The sequence below is a fragment of the Dendropsophus ebraccatus genome, chromosome 5, assembly GCF_027789765.1.
Source record: "Dendropsophus ebraccatus isolate aDenEbr1 chromosome 5, aDenEbr1.pat, whole genome shotgun sequence".
Lineage (NCBI taxonomy): Eukaryota > Metazoa > Chordata > Amphibia > Anura > Hylidae > Dendropsophus > Dendropsophus ebraccatus.
The window spans coordinates 151,070,343-151,082,360 of record NC_091458.1 but is presented as its reverse complement, the minus strand read 5'-3'; the positions used below and the strand labels follow the sequence as shown (position 1 = coordinate 151,082,360).

The following is a 12,018-nucleotide window of genomic DNA, read 5'->3' as shown; positions in this document are numbered from 1 at the left end:
GCTGCGTTCCCACTTGAGCATGCTGGAGCTGCGCTCATCTCTAATGATCCCCATTGGGTGCTGAGAAGGCCGGATGTTCAGTCTCTGAGCCTGAGTTTAGGGTGGACAGCCAATGACAGGCAGTGTACTTACAAGAGAAGACAATGGCCACCAGGCAGCATCCCTGGAGTACTCAGAATCCATTTGCTTTCTTTTTAATCCGGCATTGTGGAAGTTTACTTCTTATTCCCCCCCCCCCCCCCCCCCAAATAAAATGTAGTTGTTTTTCTCTATGTAGTGAAGTCCAGCTCACAGAAAGCTCGTGGGTCTTGGTTAGAGATGGTCTTCTTTAAAGGGGTACCTCGGCGGAAAAAAAAAATCTTTTAAATCAGCTGGTGTCAAAAAGTTATATAGATTCATAATTTACTTCTATTTAAAAAAATCTCCAGTCTTCCAGTACTTATCAGCTGCTGTATGTCCTGCAGGAAGTGGTGTATTCTCTCCAGTCTGACACAGTGCTCTCTGCTGCCACCTCTGTCCATGTCAGGAACTGTCCAAAGCAAATCCCCATAGAAAACCTCTACTGCTCTGGACAGTTCCTGACATGGACAGAGGTGGCAGCAGAGAGCACTATGTCAGACTGGAAAGAATACACCACTTCCTGCAGGACATACAGCAGCTAATAAGTACTGGAAGACTGGAGATTTTTTTTAAATCGAAGTAAATTACAAATCTGTATAACTTTCTGACGCCAGTTGATTCGAAAGAATTTATTTTTTCCGGAGTACCCTTTTAATAAGTGCAAATGATGTCAAAGAAGACGAAGAATTGTGCATGGTATATTATTGTTCACCGCACTTGTTTGTCAATGTAGATGTGAGCGGTCCCGGAACGCTATCAGTCTGGTTATCACATGTCATCTCGCCAGCAGGATGTGGCTGTTAGCCAATATAAATATCATTGAGCCTCTTAAAAACAGGACCAGCTGTAATTGTGCTGCAACTCCGCTTGTAATGTGTTATTGATTAACCCTTGCACTCCCCATACTGAGTGCCATAGCAGGTAAATATAGGATATACATATGACATACATGACCTATTTGCAGTAGGGTGAGTGCTTAGCGTGTTTACAGTCACTAACACGGTGACCTTTACAGTTGTGCCGCCATCTCTATAGCTGTCCACACAGCGCCCCCCTGCTCCCTGGTTATTGTCTGCACCTTGGTGCTTTCTGTTGTTTTTGGCTGCAGCTTTTCCATTGTTCCCCCCTCACCTTCTAAGTCATAGAGGGCTTATTGTTTGTACTGTATAATAGCTTCCTTCATTGTATCATATAAATGGAAATGGAAATAAATACAATTTTGGCATTTAAAAAAAACAAAAAAACAAACACAACTTTTTTTTTCTCTTTTTTTTTTCTTTTTAATTTTATTTTAGGACATTACATGTTCTCTTTATTCTGCTTGTCAGTACAGGTGATACCAAGGTTACAAAGTTTTTGTTATGGTGATGTGTAAGGGCTTGTGTATTGTAGGGTGAGGCTTCTATTTAAAGGGAACCAATCAAGCTAATAACGGCCATAAAGCTAAGGAGACGTGCTGGTACATCACCCAGCGCGCTTCCCATACATACCCTTGTAGCCTGGTTCCCATGTACATATAAACTGCAGACGCTGCTGTACTGCACTTGCACGGCGTAGGAAAGATGTCGGAGTGGCCAACATGCAATGCCGGCCCCCAGGTGACGTCAGCATGCAGCGCCGGAGGGGCGTGATTACAGCGCCGGAGCCCGCCCAGGACCGTGACTACCTGACCCAGCCACACTCCCAGATGACTACTTAGCTGGTAATTTAAATACAACGCGGGAGATTATTAAACTAAGTTTGCGGTTTATATGTACATGGGAACCAGGCTACAAGGCAATGCATGCTGGGTGATGTACCAGCACGTTTCCTTAGCTTTATGGCTGTTTTTAGCGTGATTGGTTCCCTTTATAGGGGAAATCAAGCAAGAATATTTTTTTTCTTTCAATTTAACTGGTGTCAGAGAGTTATGTAGATTTGTAATTTACTTCTATTTAAACATCTCCAGTCTTTCAGTACGTATCAGCTGCTGTATGTCCTGCAGGAAGTGCTGTGTTCTCTCCAGTCTGACACAGTGCTCTCTGCTGCCACCTCTGTCCATGTCAGGAACTGTCCAGAGCAGGAAAGGTTTTCTATGGGGATTTGCTGCTGCTCTGGACAGTTCCTGACATGGACAGAGGTGGCAGCAGAGAGCACTGTGTCAGACTGAAAAGAAAACACCACTTTCTGCAGGACATACAGCAGCTGATAAGTACTGGAAGACTGGAGTTTTTTTTTTTTTATAGAAGTAAATAACATTTATACAGCTTACTTTCCTTTCACCAGTTGATTTAAAATAAAACATGTTTTGCTGGAGTATCCCTTTAATGAAGAAGCTTCCCATGCACAGGCTCTGTATGGCACAAGGTGAAGGAAGCATCACTTGTGTGGTGTAGTTTTACAGTTATCAAGAACAAGAGCAGGCCGATAGTATTACAGTAACAGATACAGAAACTAGTTCTTGGTGCATACAGCACATTTAGTTGTGAATACATACTGTAGCTAGAAGTCCCTCTCGATGTGTTCCTCGTAGTCACAGTATATAGGCCGGAGGTTACAACATAATGTTTGAACGAAATCGGTTTAATGTCCAATCTCCAATTTTTTTTCCAGCCAAATACTTCATCTGTACCCACTGTTGTTTCACCGTCTGAAAGCTCAGTCACTGGGAAGCCATTCAGTAGTCTCAATGCCACGGAGTCCCCGCCGCTTGATGGTTTACCCGCCACCAGTAGAGAGAATCCAAGCATGGTCACACTGGCACCAATCATACCAGGCAACACCAGCACCCATCCAACCACCACCCCTACCAGTTCTGCCGCACCAGGTGAGTAGATTCTACTAACAAATCTACATGTTTTTATTCAACTTGTGCAGGTTGTGCAGGTTGTGCAGGCTGGGGCTTACATCAGGGGACAGGACTGTGGAGGTAATCTCTCCATAGCTGTAACCCCTCTCTCCCCGGACAGAGAGTGCTGCATGTATGTGCCCACATCTGCCCTGCTCATTCCTTCATGCTCCCTGCAGTCTCTGTCAGTCCTTGTGTTTCCCATCCTCTCCATTACTGTACAGTAACTTATAATATCACAGATTCTGCTGTTTCTGAATGTTTTTCATCTGTTTTACCTGTTATTCAGAATAATAAATCATTATTTTTGGGGTGTGGAACCAATTGTCTGCATTTCTATGATTTCTTATGGGAAAATTTGCTTTGGTTTAAGAGTGGATTTGGATTACAAGCACGGCCCCCGAATGGATTATGCTCGTACTCCAAGGCACCACTGTATATTTGACAGGTGACAGGTGGAGTAACCTCTCATTCAGATTATTAAAATACAATGCTCTGCCAGATTCATGAGTGTGCCGGGATCTTTCGCAAGGCTTATTAGACAAACAATGTAATATTCTATTATGCCCTTTCTCATAATTGACCTTTTGGACCTTGAACACATGATAAGCTACATAGAAAGCATCATATTATACTGACACATCCACTGATAAGGTCCGCCCATCCTGACCTGTCTGCTCTCCTGACCTGTCTGCTCCCCCTGACCTGTCTGCTCCCCCTGACCTGTCTGCTCCCCCTGACCTGTCTGCTCCCCCTGACCTGTCTGCTCCCCCTGACCTGCCTGCTCCCCCTGACCTGTCTGCTCCCCTGACCTGTCTGCTCCCCCTGACCTGTCTGCTCCCCCTGACCTGTCTGCTCCCCCTGACCTGTCTGCTTCCCCTGACCTGTCTGCTTCCCCTGACCTGTTTGCTTCCCCTGACCTGTCTGCTTCCCCTGACCTGTCTGCTTCCCCTGACCTGTCTGCTCCCCCTGACCTGTCTGCTCCCCCTGACCTGTCTGCTCCCCCTGACCTGTCTGCTCCCCCTGACCTGTCTGCTCCCCCTGACCTGTCTGCTCCCCCTGACCTGTCTGCTCCCCCTGACCTGTCTGCTCCCCCTGACCTGTCTGCTCCCCCTGACCTGTCTGCTCCCCCTGACCTGTCTGCTCCCCCTGACCTGTCTGCTCCCCCTGACCTGTCTGCTTCCCCTGACCTGTCTGCTTCCCCTGACCTGTCTGCTTCCCCTGACCTGTCTGCTTCCCCTGACCTCTCTGCTCCCCCTGACCTGTCTGCTTCCCCTGACCTGTCTGCTTCCCCTGACCTGTCGGCTCCTCTCACCTGTCCGTTTTAGGAAATACTTGCATTCACCAATGATTCTACAACATTCTCTCATGGAACTCTGTGAATTGCTTAATTCTTTTGTTGGTAAAGCCTGCGGAATTTCAAGAGGAGCCCGTGCCACGGACACCGCCTGTCACATTGATTTAACGTCATGCCTCTCGCACCTCCGCTCAAAGAATGGACGTGTCGCGAGGCATCTCATTGGATCAATGTGACAGGCTGAATTTCAGCGCTGTCCGCAGCACGGGCTCCTCCAGAAAATCTGCGGCTTTTACTCACTGTGAACAGGCCCTTATTCCTACCGGAGCTATATAAATAAAGGACGATCATAATAATGAACAAACAATGTGTACATCCACCGAAAGATTTGTGTAACAAGGATGTTATGGTCAAAAGATGCGATCAATGAAATACGAACACATTTTCGTTAGTCATTCATTTTGTTGATCTTTTCCTGCAAAGAAATGGAAAGATTATTGAAAGATTATTGCTTAAAGGGGAACTATCAGCAGGATAGATGAATCTAACCTTATGATAGCCCCCTATAGCATCAGGGCGCTAAGGAAGAAGGTATGTCTCTTCCTGTGGTGTTCAGCCAGTCAGCGGCCGTAGCAGGGTGCCGTCTCTGCCGCTGACTGGCTGAGAGTGCCTGGAACGTCATGTCCTGGGTCCTCGCCAGGGACCGAAGCATCAGTAAGCGGGCACCAGCAATGGAGCAAGGGAGGTAAGTGCATGTTATTTTTTTTCTCCCCCTCCCTGGCACTTTTTTTTTTTTTTTTTAACAATAGAAATCAGTCTGCCCAGAATTCCCCTTTAAGCCTACCATGCAGCTGCAGATCCTGGACACAGCCAGGAGCGGGAGGGGTAAGTCTCCACAATGGAGCAGAACATCCCTCATTCTGACAGGTGTTCTGCTCCTCTTCTACAGTAAGCAATGTGCTGTATAGATTGCTGCCTACTGTTTCGCCTCCAAGAAGTTAAAGTGAACCTGCCAGCTGGTTTTTGGTGTGCAGTTTAGGAGCAGCATTTAATAGAGGGGTGGAAGCGGAGTTTTGTGATAAAAAGGTAATCCAGGACTAGGAAAAACATAGCTGCAATAACAGCATCATCCTTGTTTTCTGGTCTGTGCAGTATTGCAATTTAGCTCCATTCACCGCAACTCAACTGAGCTACAAAATTAACACCCTAGCTGAGGACAGGAGAAGTGCTGTTTTTGGAAGAAAGCGGCCATGTTTTTCTAAGCCTGGACAGCCCCTTTAATTGTTTTGGAAGAAGATATCTGTGTAAAAAGCAGAGTTGTCACACGTTCCGTGCACAGTCTGTATATATGGAGTATGTTCAGCAGAACAGAATGCAGAGCTCCCGACATCAGGAGACTGTTTAAATCTTTGCACTACCGTACTGACACAGCCACGTGGTACAGTAGCACAAAGATTTAAGCTGATTCTAAGGTCCTGGCATCATAAATCATGATGCTGGGAGCTCTGTGTTTCAGCTCCATAGCACATCTTCCATGCACAGTGCGTGATTACCAAATGTGTGAATTCCCCTCAAAGGGGTACTCCGGGCGGGAGGGTTTTGTGGCACTAATTATTTGACAAAGATTTAAAGCCAAAGCCAGGATGGATTTGAAAAGGGGAGAAATCTCAGGCTTTCTCTGTTTATAGTCGGTTCCTGGCTTTGGCTTCAATAACCTGTCAGATAATCTTTCTGTGTAAATGGACCCTTAGGCTGGGTAGGGGGTGAACGAAAACAAATACATCCGCTTACCTCCCCAGTTCCAGCGCTGGATCCAGCATCACGCTGCTCTGGGCTTCTGGTCCCTGGCCTCTTTGTGGTCTATGACGCGGCTTGAGACGTGATGTTTCAAGTCTGCTCAGCCATTCAGCAGCTGTAACGGGGTCTCTCCTGAACTGGTGCTGCTGAACGCCTGAGCGGGCTCGAAACGTCACGTCCCAAGCTGCTTCATAGACCAGAAAGCGGCTGGGAACCAGGAGTCCCGGGCAGCGTGATATGGGACCCAGCACTGGAACTGGGGAGGTAAGTAGATGTAATTGTTTTCATCCATTCCCCCCGCTGAGTGTACCCCTTTTAAATCTTGACGGGATTCCTAGGAAAGATAGTGAGAGTCCTGCTTACCCTCCCCACACCTAGTGATTGTCAGCTTTCCTTGTATCAGTGTCTGTACACAGAAGACTGTTCTGCATCCTACGTGGTGAGACAAGCAGGACTCTGTCCTTTTTATTGTGCTTTGTACTGAGAAATCCTACTCCTGATTGCATAAGCTTATAAGTCACAGAACTTGGCTGCTTTTCCTTTGTCATAGACTGTTCTCAGCTAGGGTGACATATTGATTTGTAATTTACTTCTATTTAAATCTCAAGTCTTCTAGGACTTATCAGCTGCTGTATGTCCTGCAGGAAGTGGTGTATTCTCTCCAGTCTGACACACTGCTCTCTGCTGCCATCACTGTCCATGTCAGGAACTGTCCAAAGCAGGAGAGGTTTTCAGATTGGAAAGAAAACAACATTTCCTGCAGGTTCTACAGAAGCTAATAAGTACAGGAGGACGGGACATTTTTAAATAGAAGCAAATTACAAATGTATATAACTTTCTTAAACCAGTTGATTAGAAAGAAAAAAAGATTTTTGCTGGATAATCTCTTTAAGGCGCTTTATGTTTATATGTATTTTACTACAGCAGCTGTGTTATGTTTTATTTAATGGTTCTGTCATAAGTCAGCGGGGTTCATCGGGTGTCGCAGAGCGTCGGGCGTAGCTTCAGAATAGAATTTAATTGCTCCTTTAGTTTTCCAGGATGTATTCCAATATTGTATTGCCCCCCTAAAAAAGTTATACAAATCCCCAATATACACTTATTACAGAAAATGCTTATAAAGTGCTTTTTTTCTGCACTTTCTACTGCATCAAAGCTTTACTTCCTGGATAACATGGTGATGTCACTTCCTGGATAACATAGTGATGTCACTTCCTGGATAACATAGTGATGTCACTTCCTGGAAAACATGGAGATGTCACTTCCTAGATAAACATGGTGATGTCACTTCCTGGATAACATGGTGATGTCACTTCCTAGATAACATGGTGATGTCACGGCCTGACTCCCAGAGCTGTGCGGGCTGTGGCTGCTGGAGAGGATGATGGCAGGGGGACACTGAGGGACACTGAGCATCCCTCTGCCATCATCCTCTCCAGCAGCCACAGCCGCACAGCTCTGGGAGTCGGGTCGTGACATCACCATTTTATCCAGGAAGTGACATCACCATGTTATCCAGGAAGTGACATCACCATGTTGTCCAGGAAGTGACATCACCATGTTATCCAGGAAGTGAAGTATTGATGCAGTAGTAAGTGCAGGGAAAAAAGCACTTTATGTGCATTTCCCGTAATAAATGTATATTGGTGATTTGTGTAACTTTTGGGGGGCAATAAAATACTTTTATAAAATTTGTCACCGGACTTCTCCTTTAATGACTTCTTTTTCTTTCCTGACTTGAACCACCTTGCTCCTGTGATAGATATACCACCAAAGGGGTTCTAGGAAAACAGTCTGTATAAGGGGTAGGGAACCATGGCTCTCCAGCTGTTGCAAAACTACAACTCCCATCATGCCTGGACAGCCAAAGCTTTAGCTGAAGAGCCAAGGTTCCCTACCCCTGGTCTATGTATAACACAGTTACTGTGGTTTTTAGCTACTTTACTATGGCTGTGTGTGCAATGCACCTAGAAGGTGTCTCTCTGTCCTATTTTCAGTTCAGTAAAGTCAGCAATTAGAAAATAATGTGTGTCAAGGTATACAACCCACTGGGGCTGAGATACGTACAGTGTATCTAGGGGGTATTCCTCCCAGTTAGCTCTTTTGCAGAGGGGACCCTATGAGCTCTGGAAATGGAGCGCTTGTTTGTTCCCTTCATCCTGGGGAATGACTGTGTTCCCGTATCCCGGGCCTGGAGGCTTCCCTGCAGCCAGTCATTACCATTCAGGATCCCCCTACATTGTGCTATCTCCCTGGTGGACTGTAATTCATTGTCCTCCGCATGAAAGACTTGTTTTGTTCCTTATCCAATATTGAAGCAAAGTATTCCCTTGCCCTTTGCCGTATCCTTTTGCCAAACCACAAATGAAACAAAGAGAGAGGTAGGCATTTTCTCATTTCTTCTTCCATGCGTTCCTTTGTCTTTCCTTCCTTCTATACCCTCTTTATTCTCCCCTGAGATTTCATACAATTAATGTCAGGTATTCCGATGCATTTTTTCTGATGACATACGTACTTCAAATATAGGGCCCGCAGCATGGATTCAGATATGTATTATACAGGGCTTCTCAAACTTTTTGTGCTCAGGCCTCACCAGGCGATCCATGTTATTGCTGGGCCCTCACCAACCAACATATTTTACAACACAACCTCAGATACTGCTATGTAGTGCACATAATATCAGAGACCAGTGCCAAATCTGCACCATAGTGCAGGAATGAATACTGCTCCACCTGTATATTCCAGCACCACACTGCACCCATACATACTGCTCCACCTGTATATTCCAGCACCACACTGCACCAATACATACTGCTCCACCTGTATAACCCAACATCACACTGCACCAATACATACTGCTCCACCTGTATAACCCAACATCACACTGCACCAATACATACTGCTCCACCTGTATAACCCAACACCACACTGCACCCATACATACTGCTCCACCTGGATAACCCAACATCACACTGCACCAATACATACTGCTCCACCTGTATAACCCAACATCACACTGCACCAATACATACTGCTCCACCTGTATAACCCAACACCACACTGCACCCATACATACTGCTCCACCTGGATAACCCAACATCACACTGCACCAATACATACTGCTCTACCTGTATATCCCAACACCACACTGCACCAATACATACTGCTCCACATGTACAACTCAGTTAACACTGCACCAATACACACTGCTCCATCTGTATAATCCAACATTGCACTGCACAAATACATACTCCTTTACTTGTATATCCCAGCACCACAGTGCACCAATACATACCACTCCACCTGTATAACTCAACATCACACTGTACCAATACATACCGCTCCACCTTTACAACTCAGTCACACGCTGCACCAATACACACTGCTCCACCTGTATAACCCGACATTACACTGCACAAATACATACTCCTTTACCTGTATATCCCAACACCACACTGCACCAATACATACCGCTCCACCTGTTTATCCCTGCACCACAGTGCAGCACTCCTGTCTCCATAACCAACCCTTCTATTTACCTGTCAGTTGTCACACAGAAAGGCGGACACACATACAAATATAGCAGTTAGTAAAAAGTTTTCACCTGTAAAATATAATTTTCCTGACAAACCTGTCTACAAAAAGGGACGTGGCTTTGTGCATGACAGTAATCCGTCACTTCAAGTTAACACCTGTAATTCCATCTTTTTTGTATGCCCCAAAGCCGTGTTGTCAGAAGACTTGTCAGGTCTACTTTCTCCTCTTCTATTTGTGGTTTCACTTTACTGTTCATGCAGAATATTCAGATATGTTACAGAGCAGGTGTGCGAAAACTTTCTTAGAGGTCTATTCACACGTATAGTATGGCAGCAGATTTCATGCTTAGCGTTCCACAGTTAGATCCACTGAGATACTGATGACTATTAAAGTCTATGGCACTCCATTCTGGATTTACTATACCAGCAGCACAAGGCTATGTCACTACATTCTCACAGCGGACTGCTGGTATACTTACATGTCTGCGCTCCCCCCATTCCCTCTAGCACAAGGTCCGGTCCCCTGCTCAGTTACAGCCCACTCAGCCAATCACAGCACTGACGTATCGCTGTGACTGGTCAGAAGTTTTTACAAATGATAGTTACACTTCATGTGTATCCGCCTATCGAGGACCATTGTTCAGCTTGTGCATACGTCATCACTATATTCTAATTGCTAATTGTATTTTTTTTCTTCTTTTTTTCTAGTCACCAATAAGCTTGTGGTATCTGCGGGAGATAGCGTAGAGGTCACATTACCGAAGAACGCTGTTCAGCTGAATGCTTTTGTCCTTCCTGAACCTCCTGAAGGTAACACCATCTGTTCAGACGCTCTGCACATACTCCTCATCACATTCTGTATTGTCATTTAGTTTCTTCACTTCTCCTACCCCCTCCTATAACTGGTGAATGGGGACTATTTCCAATCAATTTATTGACTGTAACTAAAGTGTGGAGCTTCCTGATATATCATACAGGTAACAGAAGATCTGTAATAAACATTTATAATTTTTCTTGTAATAATACCATTCACATCACTGTCATGGCCGCCATGTTTAAAGCGTCCTTGACAGGTCGGATCCGCCATGGAGCAAGCAAGGTGGCAGGTTATCTAAGGGCCCTTAAAAGAATACCTGACATAAATATGCCACTATTTCAAACATTTTTTTTTTTTAAAGAAAACAACAGGAGTTGTGATCACATTCAGTTTTGCAATATACTGTACTCTCTTTATTCTTTTATGTTTTCTATGTTTAAATCATCGTTATACATATGGCCACTAGGTGTCTCCCCACACTGTGCATGTGTACAGCTGCTGCACGTCCATATTCAGTAGCAGAGAATCCTGGTGGGTACTCGCATTGTACGTTCAGCTCCCCTGTCACACAACACCAAAACCTGTGTAACCACACAGTGACATTTATTGTTCCATAACAGAGAGCACTGTCTTCTGATAAGCTGCAGAGCTGCTAATAGACTAAGAAAAAGTTATTAATATAATTATCCTAAGCTAATTGTCCTCAGCTAATATACAGCCTGCATGATGAACAGGTGTCTCTCCTTTTTGATTGAAAAACATGTAAACAAAATGGTGACAAGTACGCTTTAAAAAAAATTTTTTGTCCATATTCTTGTCTCTTATCTTCGTACACTGCCTGTCAGTCCATCTACTGCAGGTTAGATAGCTATGATTACTGGTCATACTGGCTGTACTGGAGTATAAACCTGAAAAGCTGCCCTCATGAAACCTAATCCCATCCACACGCAGCCTCCCAGCACGTACTTGTGTTCCATAGAAACAGTTTTTGCTATGACGTCTGTGATTTAATCGTAATGCAGCTTTGTGGCAGGCCACTAGCCTACACCAGCCCATAGCTTGGACATGATCATTTCTTTACCCCCTCCCAGCCCATATCTTTCATGTGTAGTTAAGAGTACTAGTACACGGGCCGATAAAGGCCCAAACAATATTACTAAATTGGCACTCGTATAGTGAGCCTATTACACGGCCCGATAATCGTTTAGCAAGGGCTGCATGGACATTGTTAGTGATAGCCGTGCAGCCCTTGCCCATACAGTTAATACATTTCCTGTCCACGCTCCCGGTCTTCTGCCGTCTGCGTCCCGATCCCGCGACTGCAGCTTCAGAGCGGTCTCCGAGCTGAAAAGCCACTCAACCAATCACTGGTCAGGACCACCGTCGCCAGTGATTGGCTGAGCGGCCTGTCAGCTTAGAGACCGGTATGCAGAACACTGATCCTTGTCTCTATTACACAGAGAGAGAATCCAATTATCACTTTATGGGTAGTATTACACGGACCGATGGGGGCCCAATAATAACTGTATACGAGCGCCAATCTGCTAGATCGGCGCTCGTTTACTGGGCCTATTACACGGCCTGATAATCATTTAACAAGGGCTGCATGGACATCATTACCGAT

General features: G+C 45.2%; 1 protein-coding gene across 4 annotated transcripts in view; it reads left to right on the top strand.

The window, feature by feature from the left end:
* KIAA0319L (KIAA0319 like) overlaps positions 1-12,018 on the top strand; it is a 79,910-nt gene that overhangs the window by 34,857 nt on the left and 33,035 nt on the right. For all 4 annotated transcript variants that reach the window (XM_069971639.1, XM_069971640.1, XM_069971636.1 and 1 more), the window contains exons 5-6: positions 2,713-2,926; positions 10,286-10,387. In XM_069971639.1, the coding sequence (XP_069827740.1) occupies positions 2,713-2,926; positions 10,286-10,387 (316 nt within the window). The remainder of the gene's footprint in view (positions 1-2,712; positions 2,927-10,285; positions 10,388-12,018) is intronic.